We start from the raw sequence: 25,346 nt of genomic DNA on the forward strand, positions 1-25,346 counted from the left end.
AAATATTTTATATGTATTAAGGCTTGAAGTTAAGTGGTATGTTTATATTTTGGCATTTACCAAATTAAATTTATGAAATGTATTAGTTATTTATTATTTTTTTTTAGCCAACACTTTTTAGAAATGAAGCATTTTTAGAAATAAAGGTGCCCTCAGTAATTTGTCTCTTGTAAAATATTTCACAGATAAATAACAAGAACACCTATATTTAGCCCAGGTTTCACAGACAAGGCTTAAGCCTAGTCCCAGAATGAAATGTAAGTCTGAGCTTGTTTCAACTAAAAGAAACTTGATCTTAAAGCATGTCAGTGCCTTTGTTTTGTCTCAAGATGCACATCAGTAATTTTCCCAGGCACGTTTATAAAAATTACTTAAATGTACTAATTGAACTATGGCCTAATCTTGGCTTAGTCTAAGTCCTGTCTGTGAAACCAGGCCTTAGTTTTATACATTTTATGTAATAAATATTTATTTATAAACTTGTCTGTCAAAACTACTTTTTATTTACTTATAATAATGAAATGATTAGTAATTTGATAAATTGTTCATAAATAAACTGATTTTTGATTACGTAAATATATATGTGAACCTGGACAGCAAAACCAGTAATAAGGGTCAATTATTTGAAATTTAGCTTTATACATCATCTGAAAGCTCAATAAATAAGCTTTCCATTGATGCATGGTTTGTTAGGATAGGACAATATTTGAAAATCTGGAATCTGAGGGTGCCAAAAATCTAAATTTTGAGAAAATCCCCTTTAAAGTTGTCCAAATGAAGTTCTTAGCAATGCATATTATTAATCAAAAATTAAGTTTTGATATACTTACAATAGTAAATTTACAAAATATCTTCATGAACATGATCTTTACTTAATATCCTAATGTTTTATGGCATGAAAGAAAAATGAATAATTTTGACCCATACAGTGTATTGTTGGCTATTGCTACAAATATACCCGTGCTAATTATGACTGGCTTTGTGGTCCACGCTCACATATTTTACTGTATTTATTTATTTTCTTAAGGTGTGAAACTTTTAAAGCAAACAATTACTGAGTGCTCGTTTGACTCTAAAAATGCAGAACGTTTTCTGTCAGGGTTGGGCTTCAAGGGTGTGTGTTAGGGTTGTTCTGTTGTAATTACTTTGTATAAACCAATAGTCTAAGCCTATGGTATGTCCTCATTTATATAAACATGTATATGTGTATGACACAAAGAGAAGTAGTCAGTTGACACGTAACATTCTCAGTGTTCCTGTGTCTGTCCGGGCTTCCTTTATGTGTCTGTGCTGGGCTAAACAGACGTGTGTGTGTGTGTGTGTGTGTGTGTGTTTGTTTGTGTTATGAGTCAGTGTGTATCAGAGAGGACACTAGTGCTGTACGGTCTAATTCAACATAATGGTAATTACCATGTAAAACCAGCTGAAAACTAGATTATCTGAATAAAATATGAGTGGCTTCTGCCATTTGCCACTCACCAGTGCTTGTTATTGGTTTTTAGCATGTTGCTATTTTCCAGTTGATGAAAATAACAAACCTTTAAGATGTTTTGACTGATTAAAAAAAAAAGATGCTAGCTAAACGCAAGTTAATAATAAAAAGGGCAAATCATGAGGTCTGCTGACCGATTCACTCTGTCAGTTGAGACCAATGTATTGGTAAGAACTGGCAGTAGTAGAGATGAATGTGTATGAGCCCATCACAAATGCCCCAAGCAAAAACTAATTAACTTGATTCAATTAATTGTTTAATGAATTAGTGGGTTTTTAGCCTGGAGATTTCATTAACCTTGATGTTAACTTGACATGTGTCACTTGTCTGTTAATGAAAGTGCTTCAACCTGTTCCTTCACCCTGCTAGAAAGCAGACGATCTTACTGTATAATAATGTGATGAACAGCAGGTCTATGTGCTCACTTCCTTGTTTCAGAATTACTGAGATTGCGTGTTTCTTGTGCAACTAATGTTGTTTTGGCAATGTGGTCTGAAAGCACAGTATTCACACTCTCATGAGCTTACTTAATTTGTCTGCTAACAATGGCCGACAGTGTTTGCATGTAACATTACAAAAGAAGTCATGCAAAGTAATGCAAATTTCCAGCACATCTCAAATTCTGAGTGACTAAATGACTCCCATGCCTTGTTAATGCTTATTTCATAACAAAAAATTAATGTATTCTGTATTTCACAAATTACACAACTTAATTTCTCACATAAATTCATAATTTTACAATATGACAGCTTGATGCACAGTAAAAATAGTGATATTTGCTCCTATATTTGATGTATTTTTCATTTCTCTTTCACTTTTTCACTTCTTCACTTTTTTTAAAATTTTAAATAAAGACGCAAACGTGTTCTTTGTGGAAAAAAATTACATCACAACTGTTTTTATTATTATTATTATTATTATTATTATTATTATTTTCCTTTTTATTAATTTTTTTGGAGTTTAGGATTAAAACTCTGGGTTTAGGATGGGAAATAAAACAATAAAATAAAAAAATCTTCATATAAAAGTTTATCTCTAAATTCTAAATTGTATCTGTCGCTTTATATATATATATAATAATATAATATAATATATAATATAATCTGTTAATTCCCACGTGACTTGAATGCAGCATATGTCTTTGTTTCTTTGCTTTTGTTATTATATGTTTTCAATTGTTTTTTTGTTCTTTTCATTAGGATCCGGCCGCAGATGGCAAAGGAGAAGATTGAGGGATGTCACATCTGCACGTCCGTTACTCCCGGGGAGCCCCAGGTGCTCTTGGGTAAAGACAAGGCCTTTACGTATGACTTTGTGTTTGACTTGGACGCTCAGCAACATCAGATCTACAGCGCCTGCGTTCAAAAGCTGGTTGAAGGCTGCTTCGAGGGATACAACGCGACTGTCTTCGCTTATGGACAAGTAAGATCTACCACACTTAGACACCTGATAAAATGACGTTTGTGCAGACTGTGAACCAGAAATGGCAGTTGTTTGTGATGTCAAAAATGATTTACCTGAATCATATCAAAGCTATCCATATATTCAGCTCATTGATTTCTTTGGATAAGTATTAACACTTCACTGTCGGTCTGGCGTGACCCCGTGACCTTTTCCTCACGTGACGATGCGGCAGCTGTGCCTAGTGTCTCTGTCTCACACAAGCCTCTCGGTTCCACTCGTCACACCCTCTCTTCACATTTAGAGTGCTGATTGTGCAGCGGTCGGGGTTAATCGCTCCAACTCTAACTCTTTGCTAGATGATGTATGAAAGAAAATGTGAGCCCACTAAAACATGAGTGGACACTTGAACACCTGAGAGGAGCAGTTCTGCTAATGACCAACTCTCTTGCGAGGGACACAAGCATTAATTACTTAAAGGGACAGTTCGCCCAAAAATGAAAACTCTCATCATTTACCCATACTGATGTTTTTCCCAAACATTTATTAGTTTCTTTCATCTGCTGAGCACTAAACAGATATTTTGAAGAATGCTGGGAACCAAACAGTTGACGGTAGCCATTAACTTTGACAGTTTGGAAAAAAATACTGTTAAAATGTCTTTGTTTGTGTTCTATGTGCAGTATCTAATTTTATTAATAGTATATGTAATTGTTTCTTGAATTTTATCACTTGCTGAATGATGTTGCCTCTAAGACAATCTGAAAATGTCAGAAAACACAGTTTTAGGTTCTTGAAACCTAGAAATCTTTAAATTTAACGGGTTGTATATTAAAAAATTAAACGTGGAAAAAAAGCAGCATGCATATGCAATTACCAAATTATTAATATCAAATCACCTAATTATTAATTCAGTTATTTTATTATTATTAGATTATTAATTATGATTACATAATAATTACTATCTAATTAAATATGGTTTCAATAGATTTGATATTCCCATCATTTTAAATGGCAACTCAAGAGATTATCTTGCTTACATTTGCAGCTGTTTGACTATTTTTGATGAAAAATCTGTAAGGATAAACAGACCAAGGGAAACTTTAAAAAAATGGTATTTAAAAAATGCATTTCATGATCCCTTTAATCACTATATATATATGAATGTATATTGTGTACTAACATTGTATATGTTGAGTTCATTTGTATTCTTCATTGTGCATTGCAATGATTTTATGCATGTTTTCATGTTTGTTGCAGACCGGTTCAGGAAAGACCTACACCATGGGCACTGGCTTTGATGTAACCGTGTCGGACGAAGAGCAGGGCATAATTCCACGGGCCGTGCGACATTTCTTCCAGGGCATCCAGAAACGCAGACTAGAGGCACAGAGCGCCGGCTTGCCACTGCCAGAATTCAAAGTCAGCGCCCAGTTCCTTGAGGTGAGACTTCAGCAAGACTCTTTAGTAGATTGGCCAAACTTATACAACTGTGGGTTTTGATTCTATAGTTTCACTGCCATTTATACAGCCTTATGAAGTTAAATTCAGTTTTTATATTTTCCTTTTTTTCTGCGTTATTGTTTTTCTGGACGACATTTTTTAATCTATAGATTACATTTTTGTAAAAAGCATGGCTACTAAATTTAAATCATGAAACATGTATTATTAAACTTTATTATTCAATTTTTTTTTTTTTTTTTTTTTTTTTTTTTTTACCAAATTCAGTTTTATTTTTAAAAAAATTCTGGATTCCATTGCATCGCTAGATTCTATTGAATTCATAAAAACAACTTAATTAAAAAAAAATGATAATAATCGGGCCCTATGATTTTTTTTCTTTTTCTTCAGGAATATTTACATTTTTCTGGTAATCAAATGGAGTCATAAAACATACGCTTTTTCTTTAATTATTATTTTATTTTTTTTTTTTTTCATTAAAATTAATCTTTTAATAACGTTAAAGTTAAAGAAACCCTTTCATTTTTTGGCAAACAAAAGTGTTGGACAAGTACAAAAGAGGTATTTAAATTTAAAGAACATTTGTATGATTATTCCTTAAAAAAATAATATTTTAATAATTACTTATTATTAATAGTATTAGCATTTTTAGTACAATAAGACACTCTACTGTAAAATATATTTATCCCAATTTCAAGTTGAACCAAGCTTTTATTTTGATGGGTTGCTGTGACTGGTTAAATTGCGCTGGAAAAAATTTACTTGGTGTAGGATTTACTTTGAACCAATTTTCAAAATAATTTTGTTAGTAAATTTAACAAATAATTAAAATAAAATGAAATTACATTTAATCCAGTGTGTTACTTTTGGAAGCTTATTTCCACCACAGAATAAAAAAAAAAATATATTAAAAAAGGTAAATTGTGACTTTTTATCCCACAATTTTGACTTTTTATCAGAATAGCAAGAAAAAATCTGAATTATGAGAGAGAAAGTCACAAAAAACTTGTAATTGTGAATTAATGTCTTGCAATTCTAAGAAAAAAAAAGAAGAGTTTAGTTATTTTTTATTCCATGGCAGAAATAAACTTCTGTAGTGACTGAAATAGTATTTTCTTATAAAAGTACTCCATTCTTTGTTTTATTTGCTTGTCTTTTTCTGTAGTGTGTATTGGGTCTGATGGCAGACGGCTGGAGTCCTACGCTTTTTACTCATTTATCTGGGTCTCATCGTCTGGTATCAGTGCTGTTAGACAGAAGTGTGATTGAGAGGAAACTGCTCTCGATGACATGGAGGAAACCCCCCCTGTCAAGTCTATATTTATTTGATATCGGTCATTAGGTGGGAAGGAGGCGCTCAGTTGCCAGGGCCCACAGACAGCAGACAGTGTAGCTGTAAAGCGATTAGCCCCTTCCTTGTGTAAAGTCCTGGCTTAGGTAATGAGTTTAAACCTGTAAGGGGCGTTTTAACGATCCGTGCCGCTTGCTGTCTGGCACAGGCTGCTGTTTGTTCAGCAGATTCACGGCTCGCCGTGGGGAATAACTCGACAGATCTGTCTCGAGTTCTGCGGCTGTGAACGGTCGCCGTCTCTTGGGGCGGTTTTAATAGGGCATTAAAATGCCCTTATTTCATTAGTCTTGTCCTTTCCAGAATCCTTTGTGCACTTTGTGCATTGTTTTTTCTATGTTAGCACTTTGATTTATTGTTTTGAACCCTAAATTGATTTTATCAAGTCCCTCTGTGTCAGTTCCTCAAGCAAGGCACTCTGGGAAAGGCCCTGTCTCCTTCTCCCATCTCTTTTCTCATTCTCTCTTCACTTGTAGTTTCACTCTGATGTTGTGAATTAGGTTTCCATTATTTATCATTCCCTCGTCCATCAGCTTGTGTGGTCTCTGGGATTCCCGAGTCAAACATGCAAGGCTCTGGCCTTTTCACCTTTTGACCTTTGCACTCTGAAGGTCACAAAAGATGTGTATTTGTCTTGCAGCTCTATAACGAGGAGATCCTGGACCTGTTTGACAGCACACGTGACCCTGAGGCTCGAGGCAGGAAGTCCAATATTAAGATCCACGAGGATGGGAGCGGAAGCATCTACACCACAGGAGTGACGTCACGGCTGGTCAGCTCAGAAGAGGAGGTCAGATATCTGCCTGTTTATGGCCTGCATTTAGCATATTTACAGTCATTTGAAGTCAACATAAAATAAAAATGGACATTAATTGCTCTTAAATGCCCTTGTGCATGCTTCATCAGTCCACAACATGCTAAAAAATAATGATAGAATAAAGGTAAATTTTGACTTTTTATCCCACAAATTTAGATTTTTTTTTTTTCAGAATAGCAAGAAAAAGTCTGAATTGTGAGAAATAAACTCACAAAAGAACTTGCAAATGCTTGTTACCATGTTGCAATTCTGAGAAAAAAAGGGTATTAAATGGTCATTTAAAAAGGGAATTGCTGCAAGATTCTTAGGATAGTTTTAACTGGAGTCAAGCTAACTACATTTAAGCCAACAATAATAGTAGAAAACACCAAAATTTTAATATAACTGTCAGAAATGCATCGATTGTTAGCAGCATTTGATAATTATAATATAAAAATTATTGTAAAAAATGTTTTTTGTATGTCACTACACTATTATTACTACAAAAAGAGATCTGAAAAAGTGTGTCTGTGCAGAGGAATAATAATACAATAAAAAAATAGTAATAATAATAATAATAATAAAATAAATATTATTATTATTATTATTATAGTAGTAGAAGTGATCGTAGTAACATTAAAAGTTGATGATGTAATATTGAACATATAAATATTACTATTATTAGTAATAATTTTGTTATATGTTGTGGTTGTTAATTATGGTAATATAATATAATTATTATTATTATTTGTGGTAGTAGTAGTAGTAGAAATAGTGTGTATATTATATATTAAGTGTTATTAAATGTTGTTTAATATATAATATACACACTACTACACACTATAATAATTAATATAAAGTATAACACTACTATTACTACTGCTAATAATATGAAATTATTTGATGATGATAATAATAATAATAATTAATAATAATAATAATAATAGTAATAATAATAATAATAATAATAATTATTATTAGTAGTAGTAGTAGTAGTAGTAGTGTGTATACTAAATGCTAATAATAATTAATATAGAAATATAACACTACTATTACTCCTACTGCTAATGATATTACATTTAATAATAATAATAATAATAATAATAATAATAATAATAATAATAATAATTATCATTATTATTATTATTAGTAGTAGTAGTAGTAGTAGAGTAGTAGGAACAGAGTTACAAAAAAAAAGTAGCTTGCTGCTAAAGCCACATTGTTTTGACAACAGCTCTTGTCACAGTTCCACCCTTCATTATTTCCCATTGATTATTCGTTTTCACTCAGAATGACAAATGACAACAGTAAAATTCTTTGTGAATCTGATGTTCTTTTGGCTTCATATTTATTTGTTTTAAACAGCTCTTATTACTTGATGACTTGAAGACAATAGAAAGCATTTCTGACTAGAATAACAGCTCACAGTAGATATTTCCGTCAATTCTTGTACTTTCTCCTCAGCTGCTGCAGTGTCTGAAGCTGGGCGCTCTTTCCCGCACCACCGCCAGCACGCAGATGAACGCCCAGAGTTCCCGCTCTCATGCCATCTTCACCATCCACCTCTGCCAGATGAGAGTGTGCACACAGCCACAACTGGTACGACACATCTACATCTGACAACACGTGAATATTAATTAAAACCGCAAACAAGCTGTAACCTAAACTACTGGATTAGAAAGCCATTAACAAGTTTAAGCAGGTCACAAGTTCTGAAGAATTAAAATTCACAGAGTTCAGACTGCTGCGGTGCAAAACAGAGTAATTATATAAAACCACTGGCATTAGAAACATCAACACTGAACGTGTCAGAGCACACTGAAAGTGCAGGAACGCTGAAGACTGTGCACATAATTTTGCATAATTTTCCTCTTCCCTCTCGCACTCCAGGTGAACGGAGAGATGAACGGCGTGACTGATAGCTCCATGTCTCAGTCTGAGTATGAGACGCTCTCTGCTAAGTTTCACTTTGTGGACCTGGCTGGATCAGAGCGTCTCAAACGCACGGGAGCCACAGGAGAGAGAGCGAGAGAGGGCATCTCTATCAACTGTGGCCTGGTACGTGTGATATTCAAACTATAGGGACTTTTGCATCGGGATAGTTATAGGAACTAACCACCAGGACGGTCCCCTGAGAACTACATTTTCCCCTAGGGCCATTTTCCTAGTAACATTGTGCAATCATTTAATCTGGAGGTGATTTGCATTACCCTGTTGCTCAAAACGCGATGTTATGTGTTTTGATGGAATGCCAGACAGAATGCAAGATTTAAATTTAAATTCCGGTCTGTCATTTGGCTCCAGAAGTTACATGACTGCATAAACTTTTTTCTTTTTTCCTTTATTACTTCTATTGGCAAATATATATGCTTTTAGTAAGTAAATTAATAAAAATTTGTGCTGTCAAACAATTAATCATGATTAATCACATCCAAAACAAACGTTTTTGTTTGCATGTGTATGTACTGAGTATATTTATTACGTATTTATAAATACACACACATGCATGCATATATTTAAGAAAAATGTTTATATAATAAAAATATTTATATATAACATCAGTTATATGAATATACATGGAAATAAATGTAAATATTGTCAAAATATATCCTGTATGTGTGTGTATTTTTATATACATAGTAAATATACACAGTACAAACACATTTATTATGTAAACAAAACTTTTGGACTTTGTTTTGCATGCAATTATTTGTGCTGAATCATTTGACAGCTCTAATAAAAATAAATAAAAATTAGGGCTGCCAAATGATTAATTGCGATTAATCGCATACAGGAAGTTTGAGTTTGCCTAAATTATGTGTGTGTACTGTGTGTAACTATTATGTATATATAAATACAAGCACATTCATGTATGTATTTAAGAAATATTTACAAGTATATGTATTTATTATAATTTTTATATGATTTATATTATGTATAAATACAAATATTTTGTACATAACATATTTCTCTTAAATATATACAATAAGTTGTGTGTATTTTTATTTATATATATATATATATATATATATATATATACATAATTACACACAGTACACACACATATATTAGCCAAACTCAAACTTTTATTTTGTATGCGATTAATCACGACGAATCATTTGACAGCCCTAATAAAAATGTGTGTGTTTTGTTTGCATATAATGCAGATATTGATAACTGGTCCATGTGCATCATTAATGCATCATGTGGCATCATTAATGCAGTTTCATTCCGCTTTTGGCACATAAACATTACATTATAGTATTTTCATTGAATTATTATTATAATTTTAATTGCCTAGCCCTTGATGCTGACACAACAGCCAATCACTTTACTTTTCTGGTGTTGCATGAATGTGATTGGCTAGTGTCTGTGCTAGGGTATTTGCATAAGGCGATCTGATTGGCGAGCAATGAGCACACTGTATAAAAAAAAAAGTTGTTTCAACTTAAAATTTTTAGTTTAGTCAACTTGAAATTTTAAGTTACTTAATGTTAATGTAAGTGACAACTGGAATATTTTAGTTGACTAAACTGAACATTTTAAGTTTTTCAGTGTGGCACAACGTGACAAATCCACAATACAGTTCGGCAACGTATGATGTCACCCATTTAAAGTAAATGAGAAGCGTTAACGCTGATGCCCCATGTGAATGGGGCATAACTGTTTTTATTTTTAGATCATGAATGAATTATTTTAAAGTTACCAGTCCCGTTAACCATGACTAGATAAACACTCAAGAAAGTTTTCAGATATGCACTAAGCCATCACCTGAAAACCGCATAACTAGCTTCGTCAGGGATTTTTCGAAACTCCTAGACTTCATTATCATAATTGTGAAGGTTCTTTTAGCTGAGTCAAGTTTATCCATGTTAACTAAGCTGTGAAATTTGTTTTCATTAGTTCTGCCTCCTCCTAGATTCAATACTGCACATTCACTGTTTTGCTGGGTAAAGTTGCCTGAGTAGATGAAGGGAAGGAAAGGTAATTACATTGTGAGAGAGTTCTGAAGAAGAGCTGAGGTCTGGAAGAGAGCCAAGAAGAGCCATTGTTTGAGAGCTGAATAGAGCTCTATTGTTTTTAAAGCCCAGTTACTCATTTGTAAGAGAGCCCATTTAAAAGCTTTTAATCTTAGATAGCAGCATGCGATGGAGCGTGACCGGGTCTCTCTCTCTCTCTCTCTCTCTCTCTCTCTCTCTCTGTGTGTTTGGCAGCTGGCCCTGGGTAATGTGATCAGTGCATTGGGAGATCAGAGTAAGAAGGCAGGCCATGTGCCTTACAGAGACTCCAAACTCACACGCCTGCTGCAGGATTCGCTGGGAGGAAACAGGTAACGTCTGATACACATGAAGACATGCCTAAACACCTGAAGTGTTGTGTTTTCAGGAACACTGTCTTAATAAAAGATGTTTTTGTAACAAACTTTTGTGTGAAGATGCACACGTGCGTTTTTGTATCATGTAGGTAACTCCCTTTGAGCTCTATTGTGCTTAAATTAAGCTAATTATGATTACTATTAAACCTAATCCTTCATTCTTAACATTTTTAGCTGTGTTTAGTCCTTTTATGAAGCTATGAAGTTTTTCAGGTTGTAGTGAAGATGAGCTTTGTTAGTTTAAAGTTTTGTTATTGTGAGACCTACCAACGACTTCTGTTGTTTTTTGAATATGATAATTAAAATTACTATACCACACCTTTTATAAGACACCCTTTTACACCTGTCATTGTTATTGTATGTGAAATTAGACATTGTTCAGTTTCTTTATGTAGCTTTTAGTCACCACAAAAACAGCAAAACTGGACACGTTGTTATTTTATATTTTATGTTAAATATTACAGACCGTCCCTGCTTCTGACTCACCTCTTTTATTATGACACTTTTATGATGTTACACATTTTTATTTACATGGTTAAAAAAAATAGAATATTTTTATGACTTACTGCAGAATTAAAATGCAGTTAAGGGGCATGATTAAGATAATTTAAAATATATATATTTGTATTATGTATTTTTATTTAAAAAAATGATTTAATGATTAATTTCAGGAAATTAACATTAAACAGACCTAATTCAGAATTTACAAATTGGAGGCCTGATTAATTGAGATTTTATTTAAATATTTTATTTTATATATGTGACCCTGGACCACAAAACCGGTCAGAAGGGTCAGTTTTTTTTTAACTGAGATTTAAACATCATCTGAAAGCTGAAATATAAATAAGCTTTCCATGGATGTATGGTTTGTTATGATAGGGCAATATTTGGTTGAGATAGAACTATTTAAAAAAAATCTGGAACCTGTGGGTGCAAAAAATTATTGAGAAAATATTGAGAAAATCACCTTTAAATTTGTCCAAATGAAGTTCTTAGCAATGCTTGTTACTAATTAAAAATTAATTTGGAACATGGAACGGGATCTTTACATAATAGCCTAATGATTTTTGGCATTTAAAAAAATAATAATAAAATAAATAATATATTTAAATTTATTTACTCTTTAACAAATGTTGTGAATTTGTATTTTTAAATAGTTATAATTGGAATAATTGACAGGCAACAGAATTACTTCATAATGTACAAGTAAGTTAGAGCATGATTAAGATTTCTTTTTCAAAAAAATATTTTATTTTATATATTTATTTATTTTATAATTGTAACAAATATTTTAATATGTATTTTTAAATAATTGATCTCAGTAAATTAGCATGAAATTAACCGATCTGCAAGGCTTTAAGTTCTGATGTTGTGGAGACGGTTTGTCTTGCGCTTTGTTCGACTTGTTTATGCGAGTTCACACACTTGTAAACGTCGCTGGGCACAGTACAGTCATTGTGCCCTGAAGGTTAATGCATGCTAGCAGTTCAGTGCATCAGTCTGTGCGGAGGCACAGTGCTGGGTCACTCAGCCCACGGTGGTCGGCTGCACAGGCTGCACATATATTCTCATGATGTGGGTTCAGAGGGGGAGTTGATTGAATTAAACATGAGGGACTGCAGACAGAAGCACTCCTTAAAGACATTCAATCCCAGCCGCATCCACAAAAATATGCGGGCAGAGTATGCAGTCCATGAAAGCGTGCTTGTGTTTATCTGTCATCTGTTTGTGTGTTTTATCTTTCTGCCTCGTGCGTGTTTGGCCGTCAAAGATCTCACAGACCCTTATGAATTCCTGTCTTCTTGCATTCTCATCTGCTTTGTATCTGTCTAGTCGGACCGTGATGATTGCCTGCGTGAGCCCGTCTGACCGAGACTTCATGGAGACCCTTAACACGCTGAAGTATGCCAATCGGGCTCGCAACATCAAGAACAAAGTGATCGTGAACCAGGACAAAACCAGCCAGCAGATCAGCGCCTTGCGAGCAGAGATCGCACGCCTGCAGATGGAGATCATGGAGTACAAAGCGGTAAGGAGAAGGGCCTGGAGGGTCGTGGGATTCTGGGAGGAGTTGGTCTCCAGCAGGCATCTTTTCCCATCCACAAAAACACTCAAATGGGCAATTCACCCCAAAATGAAATTGTCATCTTATACTCACACCCATATCATAAATTTTCTCCCTAGTGAAAAATAAATATGCTAAAATGTATTTCAAATGCGTTTATTTCATGCTAAGTATACTACAAATACATATTATGTACTTAATAAATATACCCTGCAATTGTACTTTTAGTATGCTAAACTGGTATATTTAAAGCCAGCTAAATTGAAGCAACTAATTTTGCGCTTAATGCAGTTTAATTGTGCTGAAGTAGTGCTGGAGTCCAAATAAAGATATACTTAAATATATTTGATTGTGCTAAAGTGGAACTATTGCAAGTATACTTTAAGTACACTTTAAATACCTTGCATTTAAAGACTGATATTATTTAAAGATCATGCCGTCCTCATCAATAGTAACATTAAAACATATTTTAGACTTAATATTAAGAAATGTGCGTTGTGCACAAGTAGTGCTCCAAATAAAGTTTAATTACAGTTTTTATATCAGTAAGTCTCAAGCGATATGTCAGAAAATATGTTAATAGACTTGAACTATACTTAGTATAAAATAAATGCATTTTAAATCTATTACTTTACTAGGGCTGGCCCTTCATTTCAACAATAAGTGAATGGTAACTGGGGCTCCTAATATTGCTAGTGCACTATATTCCAGTTGTTCTTGATGATAAATTTATATGAGGAACAGCCCAAAGAAATCATTCTTAGCTAAAAATCTTGCCCTCTGCACAGTCTCATGCCAATTTGTGAGTATTTTTACAAGTATGTTTTTTTAAGAATCTTCATGGTGACATTTTACCCTATAAATAGTATGAATTCATACAATTTTACCTAAAGACATACAATTATTTTGGATAAAATGTCACCATAAATTGGTTTCGAATGTGCATGAATTAGTACAAATCCTGGTGGCATTTCGCCTACAAATCAGACAGCTAGATGTTAAACGTCACCATGAATGTTCACCTCTAAAACTAACCCTCAAGAGGTACACTTCTTAAGGGATGGATTTGGGTCTGACCTTCATGGCAGGGTTGCCAGGTTTTTACAACAAAACCTGCCCAATTGCTGCTCAAAACGTTAAAAATTGCAATCCGTGGAGTAAAAGACATGTTTTTTTGGCGGGGTTCCCCTGGTAAAATTTTCATTCTAGGTAATAAATATTGCGTTACTGGGGTCGCTTCAACCCACGAACATGAAAAACAACCTGCGGCAACAGTGTTAAAGTAGTCCAATTTGGCAACACTGCTCCGTGGTCACACTTTACCTACAACTTGTACATGTTCATATGATTTACTAGTTTTTACATAAAATGTTGTCATAAATTGGTTGCATGAGTGCATATAAAATCCAACGCATTCATACTTAAAAATTCTTGTGAGAACAGCTCTCAAATCTAATTCTTGCTTTCAGGAGAATATCATATGTGACACTGGACGACAAAACCAGTCATAAGGGTCAATTTTTTGAAAATGAGATTTATACACCATCTGAAAGCTGAATAAATAAGCTTTCCATTGATGTGTGGTTTGTCAGGACAGTATTTGGTTGAGATACAACTATTTGAAAATCTGGAATCTGAGGGTGCAAAAAAATCTAAATATTGAGAAAATCACCTCTAAAGTTGTCCAAATTAAGTTCTAAGCAATGCATATTACTAATCAAATTAATTTTTGATATATTTACGGTAATACATTTACAAAATATTTTCATGGAACATGATCTTTACTTGATATCCTAATGATTTGTGGCATAAAAGAAAAATTGATCATTTTGACCCATACAGTATACTGTTGGCTATTGCTACAAATATACCTGTGCTACTTATGACTTTTTTTGAGCTTGGAATGATGTCAGACTTTTCATTTTTGTGAATCTGAAAGACATAAGTACAAACTCATTGAGTCAGGATAGCAAACATATGCCACATGCCAGGATGTTTTACACAGCAGGAACCAGTTTACAGTGACAGAACTGACTTGTCACGATATCTTATTACTTGCTTATTTTACTACAGAGGAAACAGTTTGAACTAACATTGAAGTGTCAAACAGCTAAACACTTCCTCTATTACTAAATCAAATAGAGGATAGTGAGTCTGGTGACCTTCTTTCATTCCTACACTTGTTCTCTCCTTCAGTGCCACCCATTTGGCGCTCTGGCCATTGATGTAATGAGTTGACGGGATGAGAGAACTTGTGCGGTGGGCTTGTGAGGCACGATAACATGGTTCAGCTCATGGGATCTCTCTGGAGTTAATGGAGCGTAGCAGTAGCTTAGCGCCTCGGCCTGACCTGGATGATAAACGCCGCCGGAAGAAGTTAGCGATTAGCTATGATGGCTTTGAGAGAGTTGAGCCACCCTGACAGAGAGACCGAGCATGAAAGGACTGGGGGATTGCCGCTTGGGTTGGATGGGGTCAATGCCTAGCTTTCTGTTTCTCACAGTCTTTTACTGTTTGGGTTTCTTTCAGGGGAAGCGAGTGGCCTGTGAAGATGGATCGGAAGGTTTTAGCGATCTGTTTCAGGAGAACTCGATGCTCCAAAAAGAGAACGATACTCTGCGAATGCGGGTCAAAGCCATGCAAGAAACCATCGACCACCTCAACACTCGAGTCACGCAGCTGCTCACCAATGGAGTCAACCTGCTGCTCACGAAGACTGGTGAGAGACCTCTAGTGGCTGGAGAGGGGATTGCTACTGAATTATGTATAGTTAGATATTCAATATAATTTAGTTGTTTTTAGAAAACGCTTTTAGTTTTCAACTTTTAAAATCGCTCAGTTTTTGAATACAAGTAAGTGCATATAAGCAACAGACAGCAATGCATCTCACTAGGTTTTAGATAAGAGCTGCCACTTTAAGACACACACACACACACACACAAACACACACAAACACACACACATGTTTTTCTATTGTGTTAGGCAACTCCCTTTATAGCAATTATAATTACTATAGATTAACCCAACCTCTAATTCATTACATTTATAGATATATGAAAGATATTTGCAATAATTCTTTTATGAAACTATGAAGTTTTTCATGTTGTACTGAAGATCGCTTCATTAGTTTTGTTACTGTGGGCCCTCACATTGACTGCTATTGTATAAGGTGGTAATTATAATTAACATAGCACATCTTGTACAAGACACCTTATTTGTCGTGAAAAAAGACATTATTCATTTTTTTTTCTGTAGCTTTTAGCCCCTTTTAGTTTTTGAAAATTAAAAAATAAACTCTTCATATTTTTTCTAAATATACAAATGCATGTGTGCATATTTATATATACATAATAAATGTACACAGCACACCCACACACATTATGTAAACAAAAACTTTAATTTTGGATGTGATTAATCACGATTAACTGTTTAACAGCGCTATTTATTATTTTTTGGTATTGTGTTTTTTTTTTTTTTTCCCTCACCAGAGAACATTGTTTTATTCTGTTGATACCCTTGAAAAGGTTTTTAAAAATGAGTCTTATCTTAGAAAATGAGTCTTATTTAGCTTCTATTTTAAATTGTAATTAATAAACTATAGATTTCACCATGGAATCTGGCTATTTTCTGGCTAAAAAACAAATAAACATCAATGCTTCTAGTTTTGCTAAAAAATCCATCTCTCTTTGAACAGGTGAAACGAACGAGGAGATTGGCAATCTAATCCAGAACTACATCCGAGAGATTGAAGAGCTGAGGTAACGTGATATTCCTCTCACGACACGTTTGGATGTGAATTTCTCATCATTGCAATAGAAAACAATGACTCATCTGTCTCTCTCAGGTCTAAGCTGCTGGAGAGCGAAGCCATGAACGAGTCTCTGAGGCGCAGTTTGTCTCGCCTCTCGGCCCGCGCTCCATACCCGGCCTCCCACCCGTCTACTCCAGCACTCCCTCTCGGCTCCTCCCCCTCGGTTTCCATGGATGCAGAGATGACAGATGTGATTCGTCAAGCCAAATTAGATGTGGAGAGGCTGAAGAAGAAAGAGAGAAATCAGAGGAGGAAGAGGTGAGGTTTAAGGAGCAACCAATTTTGTTTGTTTATTTATTGATTTTTATTAATTTATCTATTGATTAATGCATTTTTGTAATAATATTATTATTTATTTTTATTTTTTAAAATTATTATTTTATTCTCGAATAATAATAATAAAATATAATTTCATTTTTGAGTGAAATTATACCATAGTAAATCCAAATAATCCATGGAAGATAAAATAAAAATTTTCACCTATGAAAATGTATTTTTGAACATTTAAAAGTCGCATTTAAAATAAAATGATACTGTCAGACTACAATATACACACCATGTATAAATTAATAATTGCTATTAAATATGTGATAAAATAAGAGATCCTGCTCCAAGACATCTCGGGTGGTCTTGATGCATCTTGTCTCTGTCTGGCGCTCTCGTCTTATAACTTATTCCACTGATTGTGTATTTGGAAGACTTTAATATGCTTGTCCTCTTTATGTTTTATGTTACTGAGCCAATAAGAGGCTGTAAAACATGGCAGAATTAGTTTTATCTCTGTGTTTGTGCCAGTATGTCCTGACCGACTCAAACTAAGGACAGCAAGCTGGCACAGATACAAGTTTCTCTCAGTAAATCGTCCGTTATAATGAATATGACTGGAGGAACATCCCGCGCTTCAGACTGGCTCTAATGTGGCCGTAATGGGAGAGAGGCCATGGCTAATTTGCGAACCCAGCATTACAGAATTACTACTGGAAGTCTCGGCTGACCTGCAAAGGCTAAAAAGCAGAAGACTCCGGATAAATCTCTGCTCTGTTATGAGTCCCTGTGGTGCGATTTATATGACTATTAAATGACGTTTGCATCAGATGTTGGTGGAATTGTTGATATTATGGCCCAATCCCTTATTTTTGTGTGCAAACTCCTGTGTTGTATTTATGCATGTATTTGTCTATTAAAAACTTTAATGATGGTTCACCATTATCTCTCTTTTTTTAGTCCTGAGAAAGAAAAGGGTTTGAAGAAGAGAGCCAAGCTTTTTCCTCAGGAAAATGGAGAAAAGAGCGAGAATGGGCTGAGCAGAGAAAATGAAGAGAGGCGTGAAAATGGAGATGGAGACTCTGATAATGAACCTGAAGAGGTGAGAGAACGGAGATTTAGTCATCATATTCCAACTGGCCTTCTGGTTACTAAGATTTGAGATGGATTTAAAAAAATAGAGTCATAATATTTTAAAGAAAAAGTTGCATGGCAGTATTTTATGAGAATTATTTTGTGACGTTATGAGAGAGAATAGTCATCAACTATTCAAGAATAAAGCGGTAATAATGCAAGGATTGTCGCTGTGTAATGTCACAGTATATTACAATAATACAACAATGCACACAGTGATTAATAAAAAATAAAATCCTACAATTACAAAAACTACGTTTCACTTTTTAAGCCATAAAAACTGCATTTTACAGCAGTGTTTTATGAACAAAATGTAATATGAGGGATAAAAACAATATTGGAATTAAGTTTTCTTTTGAAATATTTTATGAAAAAAAGAAGAAAAAAGCTGAAAAAATATTTTTCAGGAATAAAAGCTTATTGCAGGAAAAAAATGTTATAAAAACAATAAAAATGCAATTTAACAGCAGTGTTTTATGAACAAGATGTAATATGAGGAAGAAAAAAGCAATATTGGTATTAAGTTTTTGTTTGCAATATTTTATGAAAAAAAAAAAGGCTGAAAAAAGTTTTAAGAATAAAATCTTATTGCAGAAAAAAGTCATAAAAAGCCATGAAAATCACATTTTACAGCAGTGTTTTAGGAACAACATATAATACGAGGAAGAAAAAAGCTGAAAAAGGTTTCAGGAATAAAATTGCAGAAAAAAATGTCAAAAACCCATACGATTTTTTTTACAGCAGTTTTAAGAATATGATATAATATGAGGCGAAAAAAAGCAATATTGGAATTAAGCTTTTGTTTGCAATAATTCATGAAAAAAAAGAAAAGAAAAATGTTTAAAAAAAATAAGTTTCAGGAATAAAATCTTACTCTAGGAAAAAATGTCATAAAATGCCATAAACAGAATTTTACAGCAGTGTTTTATGAACAAGATTTAATATGATGGGAAAAAAGCAATATTGGAATTAATTTTTTAATTAAAACCTCAATAAAAAAGTTGCATGATTGTATGATGTCTTAATATTAAGGCAAAAAGGTTATATGGTAGTGTTTAATAAGAATAAAAGCATTAGAGAAGTCATATAACAATAAAGTCAATAAAACACTGCTAGTTGACTTTTTCCTCAAAAATATTGAGTCATAATATTACAAGAATAATGCTGTGACATTTCAAGATGGAAATCATTAGGGATAAATAGGCATAATTAAATGAAATAATGTTATGATTATTTTGGGGGTTTGGTGAGTGCAAAAGACGCTTGTAAAGGTTTTTTGTCATTCACCCTGTGCAGGACGGCATGTATCCTCTTCAGGAGGATGATCACGGGGAGAGCGGCTGTGATGAAGATGAGGAGGAGGAAGAGGAAGCCAGAGAGGAAGAGTTCGACAGCGACGAGAGCCTGGTGGATTCTGACTCTGACTCGGATGAGAAAGGTGAATTCTGAGATGCAGTTATTACATCCAAAGAGTCCATTTCATTCACACTTACCTTTTAACCTGTGGCTCCTCATCTCTCAGTCAACTTGCAGGCCGACCTTGCGGATCTGACGTGTGAGATCGAGATCAAGCAGAGACTCATCGATGAGCTGGAGAACAGCCAACGGCGGCTCCTGACGCTGAAGAGCCAGTATGAGGAGAAACTGATTCTGCTCCAGAACAAGATCAGAGACACACAGCTGGAGAGAGACCGCGTGCTGCACAACCTCAGTGAGCGTCTGCCAGACACGCATCCGTTTGTGATGCATGTCATTTTTCCCAAGGCAAAAAGCCGAACAGTCTATAAATAGGTGTTTTAAAGGGTTAGTTTACCTCAAAATGAAAATTCTGTCATCATTCACTCACTTGCAACTGTACTCGTTTGATGTGTCAGAATAAATTAATTGGTTTATCGCGTGTCAAGCAAGCGTGTTTGAGCTTCCGTGACCAACTTTGAATGTTCTAAACATTTTTTTGCTGATCAAAGCATATGTATTAATAAAAAAAGCCATGGACCAAATAAAAATAAAAGCCTAAATTAAACCTGTTCATCATATAAAGACTTGGATTTAACCACTCAGTTCATATGGATATATTTTTGGGTCTCTTTATGAACATTTTAAAGTTTTTCAGTGAACACGCTTTTAGTGCAGAGATAGAAATCTCTCAGATTTGATAAAAATATCTTTGTGTTTTGAGGATGAACACATTTTTCTATGGGTTTGAAATGACATGAGCGTGAGTAAAGGATGGCAAAATGTCCATTTTGTGGTAAACTAACACATTAATAATCCCAGTACAATTCTTCCATCATTTTCTTTTTGATTTTAGTGTCCATGGAGAACTACACTGAAGAGAAAGCCAGTAAAATCAAATCAGATTATGAGAAGCGTCTAAAGGAGATGAACAGGGACCTGCTGAAGCTTCAGGCGGCTCAGAAGGAGCACGCCCGTCTGCTGAAGAACCAGAGCCGCTACGAGAGAGAGCTCAAGAAACTGCAGTCTGAAGTGGCTGAGATGAAGAAAGCAAAGGTGAGAGCTGGAGAGCTGTATTTTGAGAAATACACCGCCTCCTTGAGGACATCTGGAGAAAAACAACAAAACATTTCAAAGGTTTAATCAGCTGTAGACATAATTGGCTGTAATTGAGAATGAAGACATTTACAGTGTCAGCTTTTTTTTGAGAGGGTAATTAACGCACCAATTTTCCTGTGAGTTTAGAATTTTTTTGTTTTGATGAAAGTAGCTGATCCCTCAGGCATAGGCCGTGTCCCAGTTTGCGTAAATGTATGCTGGTAGTGGGGAAACCGCTTACTTTTTGCTTAAGTGCTTAACGACTAAAAACACACCTCTTCCATTATTATTTGACCATCTAACCCTAGCACTCTCTATTCTAATTCTATTCTTTAAAAAAATAAAACTTGACTGTTCAAGAAATATTATTGAAATATTATTCGTTTTCTAACTGCTTGTTTTCTTTGTTTTTCTGTTTTCTTTTTACTTATTATATAATTAACAAAAAAGATCTCTAGCACTAGCTTGTATTCTTTTTCTATTCTGTTTGCTTTTTATTTATTATATAATTAAAAAAAAACACAAAAAAAACCTTGCTACATGTACTGTGTCATAGCAATTACATATCATTGCTCTTTTGTTGATTCTGATAGCTTCCATTGTCCTCATTTGTAAGTTGCTTACGTCGGATGAAAGCGTCTGCTAAATGACAAAATGTAAATGTCAAACTGAAACCATACAAAAATCATTATTTGCAAAAGCAAAATTCATTATTTGAAATAAACTTTAACTGAAATAAAAAAAAAATGCAATATTAAAAAACTCTATTTCAGCTAGTTGCAACATTTTCACATTTTAATTTAGTTTAACTCGATTTATTAAAATAACTAAAATTAAAACTGTAAAAATAATAAAACAAATAAACAAAAACTACTGAAAATACACAAAATTACAAAAAAGTTACTAAGGGTAAAATAATAAAAAAATGAAAATAACAGCTGATTAGAAATGTTACTAAAAGCTGTAGTAGTATCATAGTGTTTAGTTTTTTTTTTTTTTGATACAGCAAGGATGCGTTAAATTGATCAGAGGTGACAAAGACATAAAAGTTACAAAGATTTGTTTATTTCAAATGCTGTTTTATTTATCAAGTAATTCTGAAAAGGTATTATATTTTCCACAAAAATATTAAGCAGCACAAAAATTTTTAAACATTGATAAAAACATAAGAATAATGTTTCTTTAGCAATTCAGCATGTTAGATTGTTTTTTGAAGATTGAAGTAATAGAAGCTACATATTCAGCTTTGCATCACATGAATAAACCGCCGCTTTGGTGAGCATGAGACATGAACAATTTTTACTGACCCCAGACTTTTGAGCGGTAGTGTACAGCACCCAGATTACCTTCTACATTTGTAAATGTGCATTATAAAAAAGAACAAGGCATGAAATGCGTCTATCCCAAATTGCAATGTGCCTGACTTTGACCGTGCTTTCTAGTGTGACAAATGAGTCAGAAAGTAGTGCAGCCACTAATCTGAACACCTCTTTTTTCACTTTAATAATCCTGGCACAAAATTGAATTACAAATCCAAAATGACCTAAAGTTATTCATATAGAACATTCTTGTTCAATGGAATGTGCTATGTTTTGGAACACATTCATTGTAATACAGCATACTACTTTTTTATGACAAATATTATGTGAACTAGAACTTTGGACTACTTTTTTTCACTGCTGCGTCTGGTTGTTTTTAACAGTGCTTGCTTTCCATTCCACCTGTAGGTGGCGCTAATGAAGCAGATGAAGGAGGAGCAGCAGCGGAGGAGGATGGTTGAGGCAAAGAGGAACAGAGAAATCGCACAACTGAAGAAAGAGCAGCGACGACAAGAGGTTTGACTGATTAACAATTGTGACCCTGGACCACAAAACCAGTCATAAGGGTCAATTTTTTCAAAATTGACATTTATAAATCATATGAATTCTGCATAAAAGAAGCGTTCCATTGATGTTTGATTTATGATGTGACAGTATTTGGCCGAGATACAATTATTTGAAAATCTGGGGGTGCAAAAATTCTAAATATTGAGAAAAACGCCTTTAAAGTTGTCCAAATGAAGTTCTTAGCAATGCGTATTACTAATTAAACATTCAGTTTTGATATATTTGAGAAATTTACAAAATATCTGGATATGTGCTTTATTAGTATCAGATCCGAGCTTTGGAGTCCCAGAAGCGTCAGCAGGAGATCGTGTTGAGGAGGAAGACGCAGGAGGTGACGGCACTGAGGCGGCTGGCCAAGCCCATGTCTGAGCGTGTGGCCGGACGTGTGGTCCGCAGAATTACCACTGTGGACTCCGGAGCAGAGCTGTCCAACTGTACCACAACAACCTCCTCCGAACCAGAATCCACTCGCTCCGTGTCCAGCATCATACGCCAGTGGAACACCAAACTGAACGGATACCTGGGAGAGCATGACAGCCATGGCACCGCAGGAAACCTGGCCAGGTCAGATTCTGACAACATCAGTGAAGTCTCTTACGTGCACCAAGGCTGCATTTATTAGATCAAAAAACAATAATATTGAGAAATATAATTACAATTTAAAATAACTGTTTTCTGTTTGAATTTATTTTTCAAAAATAATTTATTTCTGTGATGTAAAGCTAAATTTTCAGTATTATTACTCCAGTCTTTAGCATCACATGATCCTTCAGAAATCATTCTATTATGCTGATTTTGCTCAGGAAACACTTCTAATTATTATCATCAGTGAAAGTTTTCCTGGATACTTTGGATACCTTTTTTTTTTTTACACGGGATCTTAAGAGGGGTTCTAAAGGTTCTAAATATTTTGTAACATTCTAAATGTCATCTATTTCACATTTGATACATTTGAATGGGTATAATTATGTTTAAATAAATACATTTTTTGTACATTTTATAACAATAACATTTATAATAATAATATTAACCAATTATATCAGTCCAAACAAATCCCAGTGAATCAAATCATATACATTATATTGCAGTAGATTATTGCAAGATTTTCTGTTTTTTGTAAATTCCATTTTATTTTAAAGATTAATCCAAAAAATCCTTTTTTTATTTAATGGTTAATCTTAGATCTGTTGGGTGACATTCATTAAGAAAAATATGTTGACATTACAATATGAACTGTAGGCTGTACAGTTTACATTTGATTTTTTTTTTCATTAGCAGAAAAAAGTTCCAGCGAAAGAGTACGAGCACAAGTTTTTCAAAGACAGCCCGTCAGAAGTGGCAGTCCCTGGAGAGGAGGATCATGGATATTGTGATGCAGAGAATGACCATCACTAATGTGGAAGCTGATATGGATCGTCTCATTAAGGTGATTTTTGCATTTATATTTCTTGTATTATACATTACATAATATATAAAGTGAATTAGTGATCTATAGAGAAGGATTGTGAACTTAACTCTTTGCATGATCAAATATTGTCTCAATGTTGCTTCAGAAACGTGAGGAGCTGTCCATGCAGCAGGAGGCGCTGTTACGCAAGAGAGAGAAGTTACTGAACGAGGGTTTTGGAGAGGATGAGGAGGAGAGGCTCCTTCAGGAGATGAATGAGGAGATTGAGGTTCTCAATGCCAACATCGACTACATCAGTGACAGTCTGTCTGATTGCCAGGCCACTATCGTACAGATTGAGGAGACCAAGGTACGGCCCATCTCACATGTGACTGCTGGCTGATTGCGTGTTGTTAAATCATGTCACTCATATTTACATAAGTGTTTACTGGGAAAATCATGCGTTTACTTCAGGATGAGCTGGACTCAGTGGACACCTCAGTGGTCATCAGTTCCTGCTCGCTGGCCGAAGCTCGTGCTCTCCTGGACTACTTTCTCAAAGCCTCTATTGACAAGGTAAGTCAAGGCAGACAAAGCCAACAAGATAGTTTGTCGTTGTTGTTTAGAGTCTTCCAGAGTAATACATGATCATATAGAGGCATAGATTAAAATAAATACTTCATAAATAAATTAATAATAAAACCATAATACATCAATTATATTAGAACTGTAAAAAAGAGCAAATACATATGAAGAGTTTGGTTCCAGAATGCTATAAATCCATTTTGATTAATTTTGAGTAAAAATGTGTTTTCTTTACCAAGAAAGTGGCTAGATGAAAACCAATATTTTCTGTTTCAAACGTTCACATATCATCTTTAGGTTGTAATAATATTAAAAATTTAAATCCAGATTTTAATTTTCAGACATTTATTATTAAAAACGGATTATTTTTTTCCCCCCAAAATGCAATAAATCCATCAGGGCTCTACGCTAACTTTTCTTTTTACGAGCACCTGTGCTTCTAACTTAAAACATTTAGGAGCACAGTCAAAATTTTTGGAGCACCTTTTAATCAATAATCAAAAAATCTGATCAAAAATTAGCTTTCCCATTACGAGGTGATATTTGACTCCTTCAAGTGAATTAGAGGGGAATTTTGTTTTTACCTTTGTGACTTTATTATAAGTACGTCATCTTTTATGTCAAATTTTTAAAAATATATTTATAAGCTTTTTTAAATTACTAATTAAAACAACAGAATATGAATAAGTTACCAATCAAATGAAATCAGTATTAACAAAATTAATTTGTAGGTGGCACAGAAGAACACAAAAGTGTCTCGTAGGTGTATCTGCATATGTTTAATGAGG

At 34.2% G+C, this 25,346-nt stretch overlaps 1 protein-coding gene across 1 annotated transcript in view; it reads left to right on the top strand.

The window, feature by feature from the left end:
• kif21b (kinesin family member 21B) overlaps positions 1–25,346 on the top strand; it is a 76,344-nt gene that overhangs the window by 31,489 nt on the left and 19,509 nt on the right. Inside the window, 19 exon segments of the mRNA XM_051122684.1 lie at positions 2,692–2,914; positions 4,154–4,336; positions 6,343–6,492; positions 7,963–8,097; positions 8,389–8,556; positions 10,713–10,828; positions 12,707–12,902; positions 15,468–15,657; positions 16,633–16,696; positions 16,783–17,007; positions 17,974–18,115; positions 19,444–19,585; positions 19,670–19,858; positions 20,459–20,658; positions 22,428–22,535; positions 22,849–23,150; positions 23,862–24,012; positions 24,140–24,343; positions 24,448–24,549. Coding sequence (XP_050978641.1) covers positions 2,692–2,914; positions 4,154–4,336; positions 6,343–6,492; positions 7,963–8,097; positions 8,389–8,556; positions 10,713–10,828; positions 12,707–12,902; positions 15,468–15,657; positions 16,633–16,696; positions 16,783–17,007; positions 17,974–18,115; positions 19,444–19,585; positions 19,670–19,858; positions 20,459–20,658; positions 22,428–22,535; positions 22,849–23,150; positions 23,862–24,012; positions 24,140–24,343; positions 24,448–24,549 — 3,190 coding nt within the window.

This window comes from Labeo rohita, chromosome 11 (genome assembly GCF_022985175.1).
Source record: "Labeo rohita strain BAU-BD-2019 chromosome 11, IGBB_LRoh.1.0, whole genome shotgun sequence".
Lineage (NCBI taxonomy): Eukaryota > Metazoa > Chordata > Actinopteri > Cypriniformes > Cyprinidae > Labeo > Labeo rohita.